Consider the following 24,191-nt stretch of genomic DNA (forward strand, 5'->3'; position numbering starts at 1 on the left):
AAAAAGTGAAATTGTAGGGAGCTGTGGTGGCTCAACGCGATTGGCACTGCGCTGACAAGCCATTCACCTCTGCAGCTAGAGGTTCGGATCCCGGTCTCGGCTTCATGTGAATTGAGTTTGGTGGTCTCAGCCCGGCTCCCGGTGGGTGTGCTATGCGAGGTAAGCCTGCGCTTAGTACGCCCACCCCCCTCCCACAAAAACCACCACACTTACACGCACTCGAAATTGGGTTAACACACTCACATTGACCACGCGGTCTCTAAAAGAGAGGCGAAGGACTAATGGGGCTGGTTGAGCGGGCTAATCCTCTCACTCCTTTATAGGGAGTCCCTCTGCCCCGTTGGGCTTCAAAGCGGAGCAGGTAGGGCGGGCTGTGTGGGAGGACCCCCTCACACACCCGCCATTGCCACCCGGGGCATGGAGAAAGGTGGCAGATTGCCTCTGGGGGAGGCCTGCCTACTCCCAACTCCTGCAGTCCGGCTCCTCTCTCGAGTACACGCACAAAAATACACTTTAAAAAAAAAAAAAAGTGAAATTGTGGCCGGAACTCTGCTTTAAGGACAGGAAGCTGTTAAAAGTATCAAATTCAAATTTCAATTAAGCAGGTCCTTGCATTACATAGTTTTTATAGATCTTTAGGAGATTATACAGTCAGATTGTAAGGTGTGTGGTAAGCGTTAGATCGGAAGGTTTAAGGCTGAGCTGGTCACCTGGCGCAGATGCGAACATATTTTAGTGGGTGCACAGGTAACCAAGTGATGGTCTTTATTTACAATAGACCAGCAACGTGCACATTAGGAGCTACTTACCATCTCCTTGTGCTACATGTGTGGTACTGGCCTGTGCCCAAGTCTTTACCACGACGGCGGCTGGTTGGGGGGGCTGAAATAAGAGAAATACAATATTGAGCAGAACGTATTTTCAGGCGATTTGAATGCAGACAGTCAAAAAAAACAAGATATTCCTAAAAAGACTCATAGGTAAAGAGCTACATAACAATACCTCTTGTGGAACTGGAGGACGCTTCGATTGGTTTGATGTAGACGTCTGTGAAGCCGGCTGTGGCTGCGACTCCGGCTGCGCTGGTGGAGAGACATCGGTACTGAAGCAGGAGAGAACGAATTGGGGAAAAAATGATTATTAAAATAAAGATAAAATTGAAGTAGAGGTGAAATCTCTCTTTTTGTAAAACACAATCAGTTTAAAATAGAAATGAATGGCTATATATAATATATACTATAAATATTTTTATTTTCTGTTCTCAGCTGCATAAGGGGCTTAGAGAGAGGTTAGAGGTTGAGAAACAGCAGTGCACTGATCTTCCCAGTGAATGGCTGTGCAGGTAGACCTGTCAGCACAAGTCTGCCCATTGGAGGACAGGCAGGCTGTTCTTCCAGCAACATCCAGAAAACTCAAGGATTAAAAAAAGAAAAAAAAAAGAAACCTAATGCAGCCATCACATTTAAGGAGCGGCAAGCTTTTACTTTTTTGTTCTGGTCTGTAAATACATTTTAACATAAAAGTGGAAATCCAAACATGCAAGAGTAAGCAATGAACCAGCTTAAAGCAGAGTACCACCCAAAAAATGGAACTTCTGCTTTTTTCGGAACCCCCCCCCCCCCCCCCCCTCCGGTGTCACATTTGGCACCTTTCGGGGGGAGGAGGGTGCAGATATCTTCCTAAGACAGGTATTTGCACCCACTTCCGGAAATGCACTACTGCGGCAGTCGTGCCCCTACCCGCACGCAACGCTTTACTTCCCGATTCGCTCACCGAGGATGGTGGCGGGTGCAGCCAAGGGACGAGCGATTGCGCGTCCTCGGCTGCCAACATCGCTGGCGCGCTGGACAGTAAGTGTCCATATTTTAAAAGTCAGCAGCTGCAGTATTTGAAGCTGCTGGCTTTTAAAAAAAATTCATAAAAAATAAATAAAAAAATTGGCAAAACCTCCGCTTTAAGTACAAAGGGCCAGATCCACAAATCGCGGGCGCAATGTAACTTTTTTGATTTAAGATACACCGCCGCAATTTTTCCAAGTTAGTGCCCGATCCACAAAGCACTTACCTGGAAATTTGCGGCGGTGTATCCTAAATCCGGCCGGCGCAGGACGGGCCAATTCAAATGGGGCGAGTCCCATTTAAATTAGGCGCGCTCCCACGCCGGAGGTACTGCGCATTCTCCGTTTCCGAACTCCCGCCGTGACGTCATTTTTTCGAACGGCGACGCGCGTAGCGTAATTCCGTATTCCCGTACGGCTTACACAAACGACGTTGATTTTTAAATTCCGACGCGGGAACGATGGCCATACTTTAGACAGCAATACACTTGCTGACTAAAGTTAGGGCTGAAAAAAAAAAGTGCAAATTAGCGACGGAAAAAAATACTAGCGGCGACGTAGCGAACGCGAAAAACCGTTGTGGATCGCCGTAACTCCTAATTTGCATACCCGACGCTGGTTACGACGCAAAATCCCCCCAGCGGCAGCCCCGGTACTGCATCCTAAGATCCGACAGTGTAAAACTATTACACATGTCGGATCTTCTGCCTATCTATGCGAAACTGATTCTATGGATCAGTCGCCTAGATAGAAACAGGGATACAACGGCGTATCAGCAGATACACCGTCGTATCCCTTTTGTGGATCTGGCCCAAAGTATCTTTAAATAGGAATCCTGCTCATGAATAATATAGCATTAGCCTCATGCTCAACCACAGACAGCATGACCGTTTCTCACCTCTTTGGCTCTGTTGTATCCTGCTTGCTTGCCCATCCTGATCCGTCTTTGGGAACTATTGAGACATTTGGGTCATTCCCTTTGTTTTCTGCTTTCAGACTTGGCAGGTTTGCTGGGGGGGGCATACGCCTGGCAATGGCAACTTTACCGAGACTCTGCAGGCCATGGCGGGGGGCAACTAGAGGATAATCAACGTTAAAATGTTAGGTTCAATAATAAAAACAAATCAAATGAAATCTTTAATAGCCCAAGGAAAAAAAAAAAAAAAAGCATTAAAGAAATCTGAGCAAAACACATTTATTGATTTACTAAAACTGGAGCAGTCAGAATCTGGTGCAGCTGTGCATGATAGCCAATCAGCTTTTGGCCCTTTTCACACTGATGCAGTGCTGGATTTGCAGCAATTCCTGTTTCCCGCACTGCATCACAATCGCAGTGCTTTCATGCGAACCACAGCGGATGTCAATGTTAACTTAACGACACCCCAAAAACAGTTTGCAAAACACAGTGGGGTAGATTCAGAAAGCAATTACGCCGGCGTATCCATTAGATACGCCGCGCAATTGCCAAGTTGCGCCGGCGTATCTACTTTCTGTATTCAGAAAGCTAGATACGCCGACTTTAGCCTAAGATACGACTGGCATAAGTCTCTTACGCCGTCGTATCTTAGGGTGCATTCTGACGCTGGCCGCTAGGTGGCGCTCCCGTAGTTGTCAGCATAGAGTATGCAAATTACATACTTGCGCCGATTCACGAACGTACGTGCGCCCGGCGGTAGTTTTTTAAGTCGTTTGCGTAAGTCGTTTTCGTCGGAACGTTGCTCCTGCTATTAGGAGGCGCAGCCAATGTTAAGTATGGCCGTCGTTCCCGTGTCGCGATTTGAAAATTTTACGTTGTTTGCGTAAGTCGTCCGTGAATGGCGCTGGACGCCATTTACGTTCACGTTGAAACCAATGCGTCCTTTACCGCATTGCACGTCGGGAAATTTTAGGGACGGCGCATGCGCAGTACGTTCGGCGCGGGAACGCGCCTAATTTAAATGATCCACGCCCCCTACGGGATCATTTTAATTACGCGCACTTACGCTGGCCCCTTTTACGCTACGCCGCCGTAACTTTACAGGCAAGTGCTTTGTGAATCAAGCACTTGCCCGTAAAACTTGCGGCGGCGTAACGTAAATGTCATACGCTACGCCGCCGCAGTTTTGCGTGCCCCTACCTGAATCCACCCCAGTGTGATTAACTGAATCGGATTGTATGGGTGTGGACACCAGCAGTAATTGTCTAGATTAGTCCAATAACACACAACTTAAAGATGTTATTAGAATTGTTGCTATTATTCATAATATAAAGCGCATGCTGACATTAGAGCTGCACGATTCTGGCTAAAAGAATAATCATAATTTTTTGCTTAGAAGATAGATCACGATTCTCGTGGCGTAACATCATCTTTCACATTAAAATAATAAAAAAATTGGGCTAACTTTACTGTTTCATTTTTTTTTTTATTCAAAGTGTATTTTTACCCCCAAAAACGTGCATTTAAAAGACCGCTGTGTGTGTGTGTGTGTGTGTGTGTGTGTGTGTGTGTGTGTGTGTGTGTGTGTGTGTATATATATATTATGTTTGGGGGTTCCAAGTAATTCTCTAGCAAAAAAATATTGATTTTAAAATATATTCACCTCAAGAATTGGGATTTTAAAAAGGCAATCAAAAAATATAGAAAAAAAATATACAAATTTATTACACAAAATACCATACAAAACATAAGTGCTCCACCATGTGGAACCACAAGATTAAAATTGGAATCGACATAAAATGCATGAACATTAGACAAATACATAGGGGGTAATCCACAAAAGGGATACGCCGGCGTATCTACCGATACGCTGTCGTATCCCTGTTTCTATCTATGGAACCGATCCACAGAATCAGTTTACCATAGATAGGCAGAAGATCCGACATGTGTAATTGAATTACACTGTCGGATCTTAAGGATGCAATTCTAGGCCGGCCGCTAGGTGGCGAGGCCATTGCGGCCGGCCTAGAATATGCAAATGAACACTTACGGCGATCCACGAACGTTCCGACTGGCCTGTCGCGCTAAATCTACGTAGTTTACGTCGAGTTAAACCGCGTAAAAATAGGGCTGAGTCCTATTTGACTAAGCCCTATTAAGTATGGCCGACGTTCCCGCGTCGAAATTTTAAACTCTACGTCGTTTGCGTAAGACGTTCGTGAATGGCGCTGGACGCCATTTACGTTAACGTCTAAGCAAATGACGTCGGAGCGACGTCAGTTAGCGCAATGCACGTCGGGTAAGTTACCCGACGGAGCATGCACAGTACGTCCGGCACGGGAGCGCGCCTAATTTAAATGGGATTTGCCCCATTAGATTCGGCACGCCTTGCGCCGGACGGATTTGAGTTACAGCGCCGCAAATTTCCAGGTAAGTGTGTTGTGGATCGATACCTAACTTAGGAAATTTGCGGCAGTGTAACTTAAATCACTTAGGTTACGTTGCGCTGCGGGGCTGTGGATTTGGCCCATAGTAACTGCATCAGACCCCAAGAATGTTGTAGAGACAATTCCTGGAGATGATGGGTGGCGAGATCCAGGATTCTCTACAACAGGGATATGCAATTAGCGGACCTCCAGCTGTTGCAAAACTACCCATCATGCCTTTGCCTCTGGGTGTCATGCTTGTGGCTGTCAGTCTTGCTATGCCTCATAGGACTTGTAGTTCTGCAACAGCTGGAGGTCCGCTAATTGCATATCCCTGCATATCCCTGCTCTACAACATTCTTGGGGTCTGATGCAGTTTCTATGTATTTATGTCTAATGTTCATGCATTTTATGTCAATTCCAATTTTAATCTTGTGGTTCCACATTGTGGAGCACTTATGTTTTGTATGGTATTTTGAGTAATATATGTGTATATTTTTTCATTGCCTTTAAAATCCCAATTCTTGAGGTAAATTTATTTCGATTCATGAGATGATGATGGCGATTACATGCCCGTCCATGGGAGTCTAAACATTTTCTAAAAATATTGATTTTAACTTAAGAAACATGTGTCGAAAAAGATTTGGACTTTAAGTGGTTAAATTTCCTGCATTTACACACATAAGTTTGCTCTAAGAAGGAAGTTAGTTACACTGTTTCATGTCGTTACAAAGTTGGCAGACTGATCTTTTTCTTTATCCCTTTGATCTAAGAAAGAAGTATTAGTTACAAAGTTTCCTGTTAAAAACTTGGCAGACTGCCCGAATCTTTTGACAGCTGAGTGAGCGAGAAAGAATCGGCAAACTCTGCATTGGAGATCGTCAGGGGTGTTGAATCGAGATCGCGATTTTTTAACGATTAATTGTGCAGCTCTAGCTGACATCTCCTAAATGATAAAGTCATATCATCCTGGTAAGCGTGTCCATTGGCTGTAAGGTGGAAGATCACTCTGGTGTTAGATCTGCACAAGATTTTTCTTTAGGTGCTACACGTTTGCACTGTTTATTTTACTTTTGGATGGTGGATTTTATTTCACATATTTGGACATTTAAATAAATTGTCTGATTTCGCACTACTCCATAGCCTCTGGCGTCACATGGAGTGGAGTGGAGCTGAAAACAAACCATCCAACAATTCTCTCACCTGCTGGTTTCTGCACCTCTAAGGACTTGCCCTTGTATGTATCAAACAGGTTGAGGGACGAGTACTTCTTGCCATCCTTCCCTTTTGCAGTCTGCCCCGGCCGCTCTGACATTGCGGGGGAAGCTCATTGAGTAAGGACTGGAAAACCACATGAAAAGAAAAAAGGAACATCAGTGGGGAAAAAATGTAAATTTGGGAATTTTAAAACTTTAGAAGATCAAACAATGAATCTACCATGCAAACTAGCCCTAAACTGCAGCTATTGCAGGCTATGTAGATAATCTGCTTTGATGTGGCAGTTTTGGCTGTTCAGTTGCTATATCATTGCCATGATTGTAGTCTTTGCCACGTCCAGCAGACTCCAAGTTTTTGGTCACCGAGTCCTATGGATCTGCCTGGAAAATAGAGCTGCACGATTCTGGGAAAAATGAAGATCACGATTCTCAAAAATGTATTTAAAATTATTTTCAACACAAAATGGAGCTTATGTGCTTAAATACAGAATATGTAAATCTGACGGACTGTTTACATGTTAAATTTTAAAAGCTGCAGCAAACCTGCTGACCTTACATGCTTGCTAATGTGAAAGAACACCTCCGATTTTCACATTTAACTAAATGTGAAAATCAGGGGTGTTTTGTCACATAAGCAAGCATGCAAGGTTTGCTGCTGCTTTTAAAATTTAACATGTAAACAGTCCGTCAGATTTACATATTTACATATACATATACCGCCGTAAGTTAGCTAGGCAAGTACATGATTCTCAATGTACTTGCCTGCTATGTTACGGCGGCGTAGCCTAAAGCGGGCGGGCGTAAGGGCGCCAAATTCAAATGTGTGTTAGGGGGGCGTGTTGTATGCTAATAGTGCTTGACCTTACGTTTTCTACGTTTTTTCTAACTGCACATGCGCCGGGCGCCTACATTTCCCAGTGTGCATTGCGGCCAAGTACGCCCCACGGGCCTATTGATTTTGACGTGGACGTAAATCCCGATTCACGGACGACTTACGCAAACGACGTAAAAAATTTAAATTTCGACGCGGGAACGGCGGCCATACTTGACATTACTATTCCACTAGGGCCTAGCTCTAACGTTACGCGGCCTATCTCTTACGTAAACGGCGTAAAAGTACTGAGTCGGCCGGGCGTAAGTTCGTTAATCGGCGCATCTCCTCATTTACATATTCTACGGCGACCGCAATGGAAGCGCCACCTAGCGGCCATCCAAAATCTTGCAATCTAAGATAGGACGGCGTATCTTAGATATGTTTAGGCGTATCTCTGTTTGAGCATACGCTTAAACATAAGTCGGCGTAGATTCTGAGTTAGGTCGGCTTCTCTACTGATAAGCCGGCCTAACTCTTTTTGAATCTACCCAACTGTATTTAAGCATATAAGCTCCATTTTGTGTTGAAAATAACTGTGAAATCTAAAACTCCGTTGGGTGTAACAAGGTGTCCGCTTGCCCACTTCTCACTAACATCACTGTGCAGGAGTGTGGGGTGGAGCAAGATGGCGGCAAAGAAACGTCACTTCCTGACGAGACAGCCGCCGCCGGGTGTACCAAGATGGCCGCCGCTCCGGAGTTAGGCCGAAGTCGGGGACTTTCCTATGGCTGCCCCCGAAAATCGGGGATCATCCAGCCTGGAGATCGCATGGGGGGGGGGTGAGTGAGAATCGAGATCGCCATCTTTTCGCGATTAATCGTGCAGCTCTACTGGAAAAGGTAGAATTTATTTAGTCTTGACACTATTCTCTCAAAAACAGTTGCCAACACACACCAAGTTAGTAGATTAAACCATCACCCTCCTTCCATTGGCTAACCATGGTCAGTATGGAATATACACCAGGAATATTCTCACTCTTGTGAGGCCTACCAAGAGGGTTCAGATACAATTGGTGTACCCACAGGCATAGGAGGACAGTCAACTGTACAGGCAAAATCCATCTGACATTCATAAGGCTGAATATTGACTAGTACCATTGGCGACCGATAACCTCCCTCAACATCTTTTCCAAGGTTATGGAAAAGGTAGTAGTACAACAACTACAACACCATTTAGACACTCCTGGACCCACTACAATCGGGTTTTCGTCCAGGTCATAGGACAGAAACAGCCCTTCTCAAAATATGGGACGACGCCCTCGAAGCAGCAGACGACGGAGAATCTCGTCTCCCGATAACTGCTGGAGCTCAGTGCTGCCTTTGACACAGTAGATCACAAAATGTTGCTAACCCGGCTCACAGAGATAGCTGGAGCGGCAGACTCGGATCTATCATGGTTTTCATCATTCCTGGAAAAATCGATCCCAGACAGTGAAACTAGGACCTTTCACATCTGAATCACGCAGCGTGTCTTGCGGAGTCCTTCAGGGATCTCCCCTATCGCCCGTGCTATTCAATATTTACCTCCGCCCACTCCTAAATATTATTAGTAATCACGACCTTCTCTATCACTCCTACACGGACGATACACAACTCTATTTTCGTATCAGAGACAAAAAGAACCACTACCCCGTATTAGAACAATGCCTCACTCAGATAGACATCTGGATGACGGAGAGTCACCTCAAACTCAATGGAGCAAAAACAGAACTCCTTCAACTCCACGCAAACCGGAGGAAACTGGCCAGGACTACCTGGACACCACCACCCATTCTGGGACAAACCATCACCCCCAGTACCAAGGTCAAAAGTCTAGGAGTCATCTTTGACTCTGACATGACAATAGATGCACAAATAGGATCAGTAATTAGCAGATCGCATCATCTTCTATGGCTCCTAGGAAGAGTTGTTCCCTTCATCCCCAAAGAAGACACAGCAGTAGTGGTAGGGTCAATCATTAACTCCAGATTAGATTATGCAAATGCCCTCTACCTCGGACTCCCAAAGTACCAGCTTGCCCGGCTCCAAATCATCCAAAACATGGCAGCTCGACTGGTAACAGGGAAAAAACCCTGGGAACCAATCACCCCGTCCCTGAGATCCCTCCATTGGCTGCCCATAAAGGACCGAGTCACTTTCAAGGCCTTATGCCTAACGCACAAATGTGTACACGGAAGCGCGCCCCTATATTTAATTGAGAAAATACAACAACAAAACCTAAACCGAGTTCTTAGATGAACCAACCAAAAATGATTACAAATTCCCAAAGCCCGATATAAGACCAAAGCAGAACGTCGTTTTTCAGTTCAAGGACCTCGACTATGGAACGCTTTATCAACTAATATCCGAAGGGAAATTGATCACCTGGCCTTCAGAAAAAAACGAAAGATCCATCTATTCTGAGGGTTATTCAGAAGGAAAATGGATGCCAAGCGCCTTGAGGCGATTTAGTTCGCATTTGTAGAGCTATATAAGTAATTCACTCACTCACTCACCATACCGGTAGCTTGGCTGGACAACAAGGATTAGACTTAAAGTGGAACTTTACTCATAACAACTTGATAAAAAAAATAATGTTCTATAGCAAGGAACATACCGTATTTATCGGCGTATAACACGCACCGGTGTATAACACGCACCCCAATTTAAGAGGGAAGTTTCAGGGGAATTTTTTTTTTTAAATATAGAACTTTGAAGCAAAATAAGGGTAGCTCAAAACTTTTTTTTTATTAACATTTATACCACTTATAAGGTAAATATTTAAATAACATAATTTTAAAGTAAAAGCAACAACAATCATGGCTGACCATGTAAACAGGAAGAGCAGTTGATCGGCTTTTACTCCCTCGTGTCAGACAGGCTGATCTCCTGACGGGGGGTCTGTGCTGATTGTTCATCAGCGCAGCCCCCCCTCGGATGCCCGCCAAGGACCACCAGGTATGCCACCCTAGACCACCAGGGAAATGCCAATCACTGCCCAACCCCAAGGACTGTCAGTGCCATCAGTGCCATCTATCAGTGCTGCATACCAGTGCCCATCACTGCCACGTATCAGTGCCCATCATAAGTACCCATCAGTGCAGCCTTTCAGTGCCCATCAGTGCCGCCTACCAGTGCCACGTCATCTGCGCCAGCTTATCAGTGCACATCAGTGAAGGAGAAAATGTACTTATTTACAAAATTTTATAACAGAAACAAAATTAAAAACATTAATTTTTTCCAAATTTTCTGTCTTTTTTTGTTTTGCAAAAAATAAAAACCGCAGGTGATCAAATACCACCAACAGTTAGCTCTATTGGTGTGGAAAAAATATAAAAATTCTGTTTGGGTACAATGTAGCATGACCACGCAATTGTCATTTAAACAGCGACAGCGCTAAAAGCTGAAAATTGCCCTGGCCAGGAAGGTTACTATACTGTAGTAGAATAAACCACATACAATATGCAGCACTGTGTTCTGGCAGCAGTATGGGCAACATCCTAGCTGCTGCTGGAACTAAATTCAGGAAGAGTCTACATCTTAAACTTTTGTCTATTGATTCCAGTAATTATGCTCAGGACTAAAGTGTATACAGTACTAAAGTGTGTGTGTGTGTGTGTGTGTGTGTGTGTGTGTGTGTGTGTGTGTGTGTGTGTGTGTGTGTGTGTGTATGTATATATATATATATATATATATATATATATATATGTGTGTATATATATATATATATATAAATAATTTTTATTTTTTATTTCGCTGTAACGGCGCATTGCCGGCGGTATTAACCCTTTCTCAGCCGCTAGCGGGGGTTAAAAGCTCCTCGCTAGTGGCCGAAACGCGCCTCAAATCTGACGGTAAAATAGCAGCATTTTACCGCTGACGCTATGGGCGGCACCAGTGTGAAAGGGGTCTTATGGTCTTCATATAAAAAAAGCCCTTTCCAGATCGGACCTGATGATAATGTCCTCGGATCTGAGGAAAGACGACGTGGGCAAAAGAAGATTTCTCCCTTCATAAACTTTAAGGGAATAGAACTACTGTTTTTTTTTTTTTTTTACTTGTTTGAGACCAAGCGTCCCTGTCGGCTGTATTGGTTTCAGAACAGACAGGGATAGTAGGAAGCAATTTATTATTTGCAGGGGGAACGACAGAACAGCACTTCACAGCTATACTGTAACTTAACCTGCGTATTATTTATTGTTTTAACCAACCAGGGCAAGTAGGTGCCTGAATAATCATGGTGCCGAGACTAAGACCCTTATACAGCTTTGCCTGTACAATTTTATATTTCTTCTGACAAATAGTCAAACAGGTTCATTAAGAAAGGCAGAAACCAGAGAGCTACCAATCTATTTCAGCACCAATCAAAATGTACATTCAATTGACCTCAACAAGCAATTCAAATGCAATTCGGTTTTAGGTGCTTCCAAGTTGTTTTGAATCACTCCGTGATCTGCTTTTGTATTTACATTGACTTGTTAAGGCTGCATTCACACCTGAGCGACAAAACGCCCGACGCTTCTGCCGCTAGAGGGGAGAATTCCCATTGCTGTCTATGGAGATGGTTCACATCTCATAGACGCCGAACGCCTGTCGCCTGAAAAAAAGTCCCGGACCCTTTTTTTCAGGCGACATTGGCGTTTGCCCATTGACAGCAATGGGAAGACTTTGAAAAAAAAAAAAAAAATTGTAAGTTTCACACTCGCGGCAAAATACGCCGCTACCGCCGAACGCGGCTGTCGCTCAGGTGTGAATGGAGTCTAAGGGCAGAAAAGCAGCTCAGAGGCAACAAACCTACCAAGCCCATGTGTGGGAGGAAGCCCTTATAGCGATTTTAAAAGGCTCTTTTCTTTTTCTCAATAGCAAACATCTTATAACTTGCCTGCTCTATCCAATGGTTTTGCACAAAGCAGCCCCGATCCTCCTCTACTCCCCTGCCGGCGCTCCTGGCCCATCCCGCTGAGTGCCCCCATAGCAAGTCTCTTGCTTTGGGGGCACTCGTGCATGCTCGCTTCTGTCTGTCTATAAGACACACGGAGCGTTGCTCGGCCCCGCCCCCTGCTTGACAACAGGAGCCAAGGGCGCCCGCTGCTGTGTCTGAGCCAATGAGGAGGTACAGAGCAGAGGGAGCTGCTGTTCTCATGCACATCGCTGGATCGAGATTGGGCTAAGGTAAGTATTTAGGGGGGGGCTGCATGCAGGTTTTTTTTTACCTTAAAAAGAGAAGTATGGGGAAAATTATTTTCCCATAATCATACTTACCTAGGTGGATGCAGCATCAGTTTGATGCTGCATCTGTCCCCTGCTGTCTCTGCACTGAGAACAGAGCCACTGAACACCGCCGATGACTCGGTTCTCTCGGCTCTGCGAGCAGAGCGCTACTGACTGTTAGTCAGCATCTCTCTTGCTCTGCTCCTCCGCGCTCACTGAAGCGGTGAGCGGCAATCTCAGAGGCTCGCTGAGACGCCCATCAGTTCAGGCACCCGCAGATCCAGACTTCATTGTCGTGATGGCATGGTACCTGGACTGATCAAAGCGACGTCAGCAGAGAGCGGACTTCAGACCGCTCTTCACTGAAAACGGGTCACAGGAGTGCAAAACGAATTGCACTCTTGCGACCCTTAGGAAAAGCCCAGCCAAACAAATTCAGGTTGGACTTCTCCTTTAAAGTGGATGTAAACCCGATTCATGAAATTTGAGCTGGGCACATACCGTATTTTTTGCTCCATAAGATGCACCTGACCATAAGACGCACACAGGTTTTAGAGGAGGAAAACAAGAAAAAAATATATATTCTGAACCAAATGGTCTCAATGTAAATATGGGGAAAATAATGACAGTCTTGCTGATTGTGTAATGGTTAACAACCTCTAAAAGTTCCATGTAAAAAAGGTAGTTTATTAAAGTGGTGGTTCACCCTAAAACAATTACCGCATTTATCTGGGTATTGCGCACACCCCCAACCTAGAAGGGAAATTTTAGAAGAAAGAAAAAAAAAAAACCTAAAAGTTTGAATGCCCCTCGTCGGTGTCTTGCCCGGCATCCATCGGCGGCCTTGTCCGGTCTGGCGTCCGTCTGCAGCCTTGGTGGTGTCCTCCAGTGTTGTCTCAGTCGAATCCATGCTTCCCGCACTGTGTTTGAACGCCGCCGCCGACATATACCGAGCGCAGTACACTCAGGCACCGTGAGCGAAGCCGAACCTGGCCGAATGTACCCGAGTGTACTGCGCTCGGTATATGTCGGCGGCGCAGTTCAAACTCAGCGCGGGAAGCGGGTATCGGCGTATATCGCACACCCATGATTTTGCCCTGATTTTAAGGGCAAAAAAGTGTGCGGTATACGCCGATAAATACGGTATCCAACATTACATCAGCATACTAATGACATGTAAAGTATGCTGGTATTTTTTTTTTCTCCGTACATACCGTTTAATTGTTATTTTCGCCCAGGCTTCCGGGTTCTGACTCCCGTGGGACTGGGCGTTCCTATTGAAAGCTTAGCCGATTGACGACTGGTGAAAATATTCCCATGGCGCATAAAGCGCGTCACCAGTTTTCCGTAAATAGCTGACCTGCAAGTCGGCTCTATATGGCGCCTGCGCAGTCAGCTCTACACGGCGGGTGCAGGCGCTGTATAGCGCCGACTCGCAGGTCGGCTATTTACGGAAAACTAGTGCCTTTACCTGTCCCCATAAAATAAAAACTATGGGCTAACTTTACTGTTTCTTTTTTTTTTTTATTCATTAACCACTTAAGGACCTTGGGTGTTTTTCAGATTCGGTGTTTACAAGACTAAAACAGTTTTCTTTTGCTAGAAAATTACTTAAAACCCCCAAACATTATATATATTTTTTCCTAACACCCTAGAGAATAAAATGGCGGTCATTGCAATACTTTTTGTCACACCGTATTTGCGCAGCGGTCTTACAAGCCCCCCTTTTTTTGGAAAAAAAATCACTTTTTTGAATTAAAAAACAAAACAATAAATTTGGCCCAATTTTTTTATATATTGTGAAAGCTAATGTTATGCCGAGTAAAATGATACCCAACATGTCACGCTGAAGAATTGCGCCCGCTCGTGGCATGGCGTCAAACTTTTACCCTTAAAAATCTCGATAGGCGACGTTTAAAACATTCTATAGGTCGCATCTTTTGAGCTACAAAAAATAAAATAAAAAATGTGATCACTTTTATTCCTATTACAAGGAATGTAAACATCCCTTGTAATAGAAAAAAGCATGACAGGTCCTCTTAAATATGAGATCTGGGGTCAAAATACCTCAGATCTCATATTTAGACTTAAATGCAAAAAAAAAAGACAACAAAAAAATGTGCCTTTAAGACGCATGGGCGGAACGGACGTTTTGACGTCACTTCCACCCTGCTAGGCTTAGGGGAACGGGTGGGGGCCATCTTGCCCTCACTCGCATCCCCACACAGCAAGCTGAAGGACCCGATCGCCTCCGCCGCTACCGACGGCTCCGGTAAGCGGCAGAGGGAGCGGGAGAGGGCCCTCTTCCGCCGTCGATAACGGCGATCTCGCCACGGAGACCGAAGTTATCGTTTACAGGACTGCTCATGCTAAAGATGGATACCTCGGTTGTGGCAGCAGCTGCTGCCATCACCGAGATATCCATTTTAAAAAAAACGACGTATATGTACATGAGCAGGTCCTTAAGTGGTTAAAGTGTATTTTTTCCCCAAAAATTGCATTTGAAAGACCACTGGGCAAATACAGTGCGACATAAAAAATTGCAGCAATTGCCATTTTATTCCCTAGTAATCTTCTAGCAAGAAATATTGATTTTAACTTAAGAAACAAGTGTCAGAAAAAGATTTGAACTTAAAGAGGAGTTCCACCTAAAAATGGACCTCCGCTTAACCCGCTCCTCGCCCCCTTACATGCCACATGTAATTTTTTTTTTTTTGGGGGGGGGGGGGGGGGGGGGGACTTCCTATCACACTTCCTCCTTCCGCCGAGGGGCTGGAAAGGCGATTAGCTTAATCGCCTTTTCATAGCCCCTCCCTGTAGGCGAGCGCCTGTCCAATCGGATGGCGCCGCACACGCATGCACACTGCCGCTCGCGCATGCGCAGTGGGTGCCCGGCCGTGAAGCCGAAAGCTGTCACTGCCGGGTGCCCACACTAAGAATGAAGACGCCGGCCGGCAAGGGGGGGCGAGGCGCGGAGCCCCGACCGGCGCGTCGCTGGAGCCGTGGAGCAGGTAAGTGTCAGTTTATTAAAAGCCAGCAGCTACACTTGTTGTAGCTGCTGACTTTTAATAAAAACTTTAAAAAAAAGGTGGAAAACCCCTTTAAGAAGGAAGTTAGTTACAATGTTTACAACTTGGCAGATGGCCTGATTTTTTTCTTTACACACACAGAAGTTCATCCCTTTGATCCAAACTTTGTAGACTGCTCGATATTTTCTTTTGACAGCTGAGTGAGCAGATGAGTCTCTCCACTTGTTATATGAAAGAATCGGCAAACGTCAGGGGGGGTTGAATTGTGATTCTCATTTTGGCCAGAATCATGCAGCTCTAATCGAGATCACAATTTTTTAATGATTAAATGTATAAACTGCACAAATATTAATAAAACTTTACTCTGTTAAAAGAAAATAATGGGAGAGTTGTTTGCCTCCATCACATCACCAAGTACACAACGGGACCAGAGCATGTATGTAAAACGAAAATGTACTTAAAGTGAAACAATACCTTTTTTCACTTCTAGGGTGTAATAGGGGGACAGGGGCTGTATTTGGGGTTTCAGGAGCTGTAGTTGAGGTCTCAGCGGCTGTAGTGGGGGTGTCAGGGGCACACTGGAACAGGGCGGGCTATGCTCTCGGAGCTTCAGCTCCTTCTACTGCAGCTGCAAAATGTCTGTACAGTACTTGTAAGGCACTTTACATACACTCGGGGGTATGTCCTTACTCGCGAGTGTATGTAAAGTGAGTGTACTTAAGCGGGGTATGCCTGTATAGAGAAATAATTTTGCAGGTCAGGTAAACAAAAAGGAACAGAGTAATACATTTTAAACTACAGCAAGCCTTCGAGACACAAAGTATATTCCTCGGGTCAATTAGAGAATGTACTCTTAGCACAATGGAACATTTTATTGCCATCATACATTAACCAATGCATTCCAACATGATAGTCAAGGCAATGTTCCTAGCAAACACTGCACACTGATTTTATCAGTGCAAGTACAAACACCTAGAAACAAGATGTCCCTTTTTCTTGATTTTTCCCTGCAAAGTTGAGTTTTCATGCACCCACCTTCTGAGTCTCCCTATTGGCATTCTAATGTGATGGACGGTTTTAAAAAGGGAGGTGCATTTAAATTCAGCTTCCTTTAAGTCTGGATCCAATAAATTCGCAATCCTCGCAAAGGCCCCGCCCTCCCATCCTTGCGCCTGATGTGTCCCAAGAAGTTGCAGGACCATTCACAAAGTGCTGCGCAACCTCTTGTGTTCAAGATGGCGGCACCAGCGACTTGCAGGACCCACTGAGGAAACGCAGGACCCCAGGCACTGGTAAGTACCTGATTTTTAAAAAAGTCAGTAGCTACAGTATTTGTAGCTCCTGACAAAAAAACACACACACACAACAAAAAAACCTCTAACAGAAGTTACTCTTCAAATCCGCTACAAAGGTTCAGCGCTGGGAACTCATTCCATCTGCTGCAGTCTTCAGCAGAATCAACAGCACTGTCCCAATAGGGGACCTGCGGATTAATTAAAAAATGATGATTGCTGATAGGTTGCTCTGGGATAAGAGCTTCTGCATTACATTTTATCCTTTTACACATTACAGAGGGTGCACATGGTCTATTCAAGTCCGACTGCGAAATTTGCTTACAATGTCCCCGAGTCAGACACATAAACCATTCTTGGCAATTGTCAATTAACCTACCTGTATATTTTAAGGGTGTGGAAGAAAACCCACACAAACACTGAACCAGGCTCCCAGGAGCCTTCCCCCCGACCCCCATCAGTGCAGTGACATAGGCGCCCTGAGAAAGAAAACAATGCCCAGCGGGGGGGCATGTTCATCTGACACTCACGGAAGCGTCATATGTGGAAGAACCTTTCTGAGCCTACATGAAGAGAAAAGGCTCGATAAAGAGGAGAGTATATACAGACACTGTAGGGGGATTACTTCAGAGACCTCCTTAACATGTATACGTAGGTATGTACATGTCTTTATGTGGGTCTTAAAAGTATTGGGACGCCTGCCTTTACACGCACATGAACTTTAATGGCATCCCAGTCTTAGTCCGTAGGGTTTAATATTGGGTTGGACCACCCTTTGCAGCTATAACAGCTTCAACTCTTCTGGGAAGGCTGTCCACAAGGTTTAGGAGTGTGTCTATGGAAATGGCTGACCGTTCTTCCAGAAGCGCATTTGTGAGGTCAGGTACCGATGTTGGACGAGAAGGCTTGGCTCGCAGTCTGCGCTGTAAATTCATCCCAAAGGTGTTCTATTGGGGTTGAGGTCAGGACTCTGTGCAGGCCAGTCAAGTTCCTCCACCCCAAACTCGCTCATCTATGTCTTTATAGACCTTGCTTTGTACACTGGTGCGCAGTCATGTTGGAACAAGAAGGGGCCGTCCCCAAACTGTTCCCAACAAAGCTGGGAGCATGAAATTGTCCAAAATGTCTTGGTATGCCGACGCCTTAAAAGTTCCCTTTACTGGAACCAAGTAAGAGGCCAGGCCCAACCCCCGAAAATAACCCCAGACCCCAGCACACAGCCTCTAAATGACAGCCTCAGCTGTGTGCAGGGGGGGGTGTCCATTCCCACTAATCAGCTCTTAGAGCTCTCCAAACTGAGTTCTGCAGTGTGAAATTTCCACCCCGTTTTCTAAAAGCTCAGACAAGCAAGTTACTTCACTGGATATAAGTAAGGGTTTACAACCACTGTAAGCTTAAAAAGTATATGTATAGGGAAACTTTTTTGTTTTCACGTTGGATAGAGCAGACCAGGTTAAAAAACCCAGCTGATATTTTTATACCCCATGCGGCAGATTTACCCCCTTTCTCTCATGATGCCCATAGTTAGAAAGATACTTAAGCTGGCCACAGAGGATTCAGTTCGCGGGGACTCAGCTGTCAGAATACACCGATCAAGCAAAAATTTACCAACAGTCCCGTTCGAGAGGAGTTGATCATTAGGCCGCATTCACACCTGAGCGTAGCGTTTTTGGTCGTTTTTTCCGGCGTTTTGTCCTGCGTATTCACACGTATTCGCGCATTTGCATACAGCATTGTCCAACGTTTTTGAACTTCGTTGTTTTTAATTTTAGCCAATAGGAAAAATGATCATCTCTTTCATCACTTGTTGCTATGTTTGTAGATTTTTTTTTTATCTTCTTCCTGGGTGAATGTTCTATTTCACAGGACAGATTAAAGCGACAAAACTCCTGTAGAAACGCTCGTTGTCACGATAGAATCAAGCGTTTCCATTAGTTTCTATGGGAATACAAACGTTCAAAAATGCCCAAATCAGCCCGATTCGGGTCCAGAACTTGTTTGAGCTTCAGGCGTTTTGGAGTGGAGACGTGAACCATCTCCATAGAAGAATGGATTTTTTCCCCTCCAGCGTTTTCTAGCTTCAGGCTACAAAACGCTCAGGTGTGAATGCAGCCTTAGATCTGAACCAGCCAAATTTCGACCTATGGCCAGCTTAAAGTGGTTAAGTTATTACAATAACTGACAACCCCTCTGTATTAACACGATATACTGTGCAGTGTATTTGTGCTTTTTGTTTTTTAAATCATGCATCTAAATACCTTCTTCCCCATAGCCAGTGTGCGGTCATGTGACTGCCCGCTGCTGTCCTTTCCCGAAATGTGGACTACAGCAGGGGGGGGGAGGGGCGAGATTCCCCTCTAACGTCAGCTGGGAGGCCACGTGATCGCACACCAGCGACGTAAAAAAGGTATTTATCTTCATGAAATAAAAAGAAGAAGAACTCAGTGGTCATTAACCACTTCCCGCCCGGCGTATAGCAGATTGTCGCCCGGGAAGTGGTTCCGTTATCCTAACAAGGGCAGCTGGTATCATCAAGGACCTGGAGTGATACATTTTGATTTATTGTAATGATTTATCAATAGGCAAGCCGGCACTAATGTCTACTTGAGCAGAAATATAAGAGTGCAAACAAGCAATTGACTGGAACATTAAGCCAACAAATAATCTGGACCTTGGCAATCAAGTCTTCGGAGTTCACCTCTAATGCAGGACTTATTGAACAGAATTTTGTCTCCAGCCAAAAGTACACAATAAATAAGTAATTTATTGTACTGTAGGCAAAATGTGGTATTAGTTTACTGCATTCCATTTACAGTGCATGTCCAATCCTTTTAGGAAGCCACTGATCTGTTGCTTAGCAACAGAAGACCGAATATTTGTTAACTTTTAACAAGAGAAACATACATGCAATCAATAGGAAAAAACGGAATAATCACAGTGAACTCCAAATCTGCGACTATGTATTCTTCCATAATTAGCCTTGGTGCTCACAGGCAAACCACTGCTTCAGGCGTGAATCAGGTCCACGTTTTTGCCTCAATTCGCACCTGAAACGCCAAAGGACTCATCATAAGACCCTTTTCCAGTGCGCTTTGTCTTAAAATCGTTACTGCCGGAGACACTCGGGGGGGGGGGGGGGGCTACCTTTGGAGAGCAGCATTTTCAGTCGGGGGGGGGGGGGGGGGGTTCAGTCTCTTAATAGATGTACTAGCAGATTTAGATAAACAAATTCTCCAGCTTACACTTTTTAATTAATTACAGCAAACTGTTTTTTTTCCCCCCTTTCGGGATAAACGTTTTACATAAATACTTAGCTGCACGATTCTGTCTAAAATGAGAATCACAATTTTTTGCTTAGAAGATAGATCACGATTCTCGCGGCGTAGCATCATCTTTCACATTAAAACAAAAAAAAAAAATTATTTTTTATTCACTGAAGTGTATTTTTTCCCCAAATTGCATTTGAAAGACTGTGGGGGTAAATACAGTGTAACATAAAATATTGCAGCAATTGCCATTTTATTCCCTAGGGTCTCTGCTAAAATATATATATATATATAATGTTTGGTGGTTCCAAGTAATTTTCTAGCAAAAAAATATTGATTTTAACTTAAAGGGTCACTAAAGGAAAAAAAATGTTTTGCTGAAATGACTGTTTACAGGGTATAGACACATAATAGTTAACTGATTCCTTTTAAAAATGATTAAAAATAGATAAAAAACAGTCATATAATGTACCTACAGTTTAGTTTCGTTTTTGCTGTTGTTTCCTGGTTCTCTGATGTACAGAGCCAGAGAGCCAATAGAGGGAATTGATGCTTTGCAAAACGAAACTGGATTGGTGCTGAGAAGTTTTAGACACACAGTAATCACACCTCCTTGATTAGTCACCACAGTGAGAAATCTCTCAGTACTGTGGTGATCAGGAAACAGACAACCAGGAAGTGTCCAGAACAGAGAGGAATTACAGCAACATCAAAGCAAAAACGAACAATGAGGACATGAAACCAGGACTGCAGTAAGGTAAAGGAAGCTATTTAGCTAAAAAAAAAAAAAAATTCCTTTAGTGACCCTTTAAGAAACAAGTGTCAGAAAAAGATTTGGACTTTAAGTGGTTAAACTCGGTGCCCAGTACCATCGGACGAATGATCGTCAGGTTTTTTTTTGTATACTAATCTCAAGTCGAATCTGATGAGTTTACTAAAGTCCGGAAAATTCTCATACAGCAGAATAAAAAAATAATAAATCGGAAGTGATGTCATGTGTTGTAATGCATTTGTATTGCATTTTCGAACGACAGCTGTACTCATTAAAACGAAAATCGTACGATCTGGCATTGTACGAAAAAAAATTACGTGCATGTCCGATAGAATCATTTCGGATAACCTGTCCTGATCGGCTCTTGAAAGCTCTGTACTAACGATTCCCTACTGCATGCGCAGTAGGGAATGGGGCGGTGAAGCCGCAAGGCTTCACTTCCCGATTCCCTCACTGAGGATGGCGGCGGGGCAGCCGAGACCTGATCGTTTGCTCGGCTTCGGCTGCCGTCGACGCGGGCACCCTGGGACAGGACTTTTATTTTTAAACTGGACCTCCGCTTTAATTGTGCAGCTCTAAGTAAAAGTCGATCATTGTAAGCACCACGTCAGTGGCAAATTGTTTTCCTCATCTCTGTAAACTGATACAGTACTTTTTATTTGAATGTACTGTATGGTGAGCTTGTTCTTTTGAAAAACAGACTCACTGGCTGATCACTAAGTGAAAATAGAAAAAAGAAATCCTAGAAAAGAAAACCAATGCAGTCATCACATCTAAGAATGAGTAAGCAGCAGTATAATAAATGCTTGCTTTTGGGTTTAATACCGTTTTAAACAGCTAGGTCATTATGTGCCGTATATAAAAAAAAATATATACCGTATTTATCGGCGTATAATGCGCACTTTTTCCCCCTTAAAATTATGGGAAAATCGTGAGTGCGCGTTATACCGACAAAGACTGAGTCGAGTGTACTGCGCACTCGGCTAGGCTCAGCCACGCTCGGCTGGAAATCCGTCTCTCCACAGCTCGACCGAGGCGCCAAACTCAAACACACAACGCTGCAACCCCCGCCAGACGGACACCGACAAGGCTGGACGGACCGGCAGACGGATGCGACGGACACCGACAAGGCTGGACGAACCCAGCGCAAGGCCGCAGATGGACGCCGGGCAAGACAGCAGACGGACGCCGACAAGGCTGGACGGACCCCGCGCAAGGCCACAGACGGACGCCGGGCAAAACCGCCGACAGCAGATGGACACCGACAAGGCTGAGCATCCAAAATGCAAGTTTTTTCCTAAACGTCCCTTCTAAGCTTGCGGTGCGCGTTATACGCCGGCGTGCGGTATACCCCGATAAATACGGTATATAAAATGTACATCCAAGGTTGCCATCACTCCTTTGTCTGCAGGATATGCTGGGGCTAAGATTGTTCCATACTTATTTGTCCCAGTGAGAAGGGGGGAGAACATACCAGCTGTACTTACATGAACCCCATGGCCCCCTTTTCTCCTATAAGTCCTTCTCCATAGCCGTGTTGCTAAAGATTCTTTCGGAGACAAAGTGGAAGAGTTTGATCCATTCAGGTCTACAGTCGTGTCAGCTACAAGTGCTTTGGAGATGAGGAGATCAAGGAGGGCATGTGTATGCAGCATAGCATGTTGGGATGCACCAGTGTCATTTTTGGGACATCTCAATAAAGTTAACAAAAAATAAAAAACAAACCATGTGACTCATCATTACAATGCATCAGCACAGCTTCCTTTGGCTGCAGTATAATGCGCTGGCTGATGTGAATGAGTCCTAAGTGATCAACATCCAGCCACACCATCATCAAAACTGCAATGTAAACAAGACGTAAAGTATCAGGCGTATGTTCCTTGCTTTGTAACAATGATACATGCTGTTCCAAAACAACGCTCTATTATGACCAGCCGTTTACAATAAATGAACAACCGTGGTCTTCCCATCAACATTACAATTTAAACACGCTCAGCAGAATTCACAACACCAACGATAAAGCATGCGTTCCCAAAAATAACACTTAGCAACGTGTTACCATAATCTCCAAACCCAAGCACTGTAAATTATTAATCAGCAGCGGAGATGGAGTTCAAATGAGTGTAACAGCAGAATACCAATAACCTGTTATTCAACCAATGAAAATGTTGTTGAGGCAGAAAAGGAAATTTCCTAGACACAGCTCTCCACAATCTCCACCAGCCTTCCCAACCAGCTGCCCACTATGTCTCCACAATCTACACCAGCCTTTCCCAGCCAGCTCTCCACTATGTCTCCACAATCTCCACCAGCCTTCCCAACCAGCTGCCCACCATGTCTCCACAATCTACACCAGCCTTTCCCAACCAGCTGCCCACTATGTCTCCACAATCTACACCAGCCTTTCCCAACCAGCTGCCCACTATGTCTCCACAATCTCCACCAGCCTTTCCCAACCAGCTGCCCACTATGTCTCCACAATCTCCACCAGCCTTTCCCAACCAGCTGCCCACTATGTCTCCACAATCTCCACCAGCCTTTCCCAACCAGCTGCCCACTATGTCTCCACCATCTACACCAGCCTTTCCCAACCAGCTGCCCACTATGTCTCCACAATCTACACCAGCCTTTCCCAACCAGCTGCCCACTATGTCTCCACCATCTACACCAGCCTTTCCCAACCAGCTGCCCACTATGTCTCCACCATCTACACCAGCCTTTCCCAACCAGCTGCCCACTATGTCTCCACCATCTACACCAGCCTTTCCCAACCAGCTGCCCACTATGTCTCCATGATCTACACCAGCCTTTCCCAACCAGCTGCCCACTACGTCTCCATGATCTACACCAGCCTTTCCCAACCAGCTGCCCACTACGTCTCCATGATCTACACCAGCCTTTCCCAACTAGGTCTCCTCCAGAGGTGGCAAGTAGGGATGAGCTCCAGCGTGTTCACAAACGCCAAGTGTAGAGCCCACTTGGCGTTAATCACAGGCAGTGAGACATTACCCAATCTCTGCAGCTGAGCATCGGAACAATGTCTCACTGCCTGTGATTAGCGCAGCGCCGACTTCCTGGCTAGCTCTGCATGTGGAGTGTGCGAACACGCCGGAGCTCATGCCTAGTGGCAAGGGGTTCCTTTAGTAATGGCCGCTTGATCTGCCACCTACCATAACCGCCAAAGTAAGGGGCACATCTACATTGATTACCAATATAGGAGCCACCCCTCCAACTGACCCCCAAATGTAAGGAGGATTCTTCCCACTGACCCCCAAATGTAAGGAGCATTCTTCCCACTGACCCCCAAATGTAAGGAGCATTCTTCCCACTGACCCCCAAATGTAAGGAGCATTCTTCCCACTGACCCCCAAAT

At 45.0% G+C, this 24,191-nt stretch overlaps 1 protein-coding gene and 1 non-coding gene across 7 annotated transcripts in view; both read right to left on the reverse strand.

The window, feature by feature from the left end:
- PRRC2A (proline rich coiled-coil 2A) overlaps positions 1-24,191 on the reverse strand; it is a 122,446-nt gene that overhangs the window by 87,809 nt on the left and 10,446 nt on the right. For all 6 annotated transcript variants that reach the window (XR_005743489.1, XM_040323104.1, XM_040323102.1 and 3 more), the window contains exons 2-5: positions 6,383-6,520; positions 2,736-2,913; positions 1,003-1,102; positions 810-882 (exon numbers count right to left, since the gene is read on the reverse strand). Coding sequence is in view for 5 of the 6 variants with exons in the window: in XM_040323104.1 (XP_040179038.1) it covers positions 810-882; positions 1,003-1,102; positions 2,736-2,913; positions 6,383-6,494 (463 nt within the window). In the remaining variant the exon portion in view is untranslated. The remainder of the gene's footprint in view (positions 1-809; positions 883-1,002; positions 1,103-2,735; positions 2,914-6,382; positions 6,521-24,191) is intronic.
- LOC120914801 lies at positions 11,307-11,437 on the reverse strand. The gene has a single exon (XR_005743808.1). It is a non-coding gene; the product is annotated as a small nucleolar RNA SNORA63 (small nucleolar RNA).

This window comes from Rana temporaria, chromosome 9, assembly GCF_905171775.1.
Source record: "Rana temporaria chromosome 9, aRanTem1.1, whole genome shotgun sequence".
Classification (NCBI taxonomy): domain Eukaryota; kingdom Metazoa; phylum Chordata; class Amphibia; order Anura; family Ranidae; genus Rana; species Rana temporaria.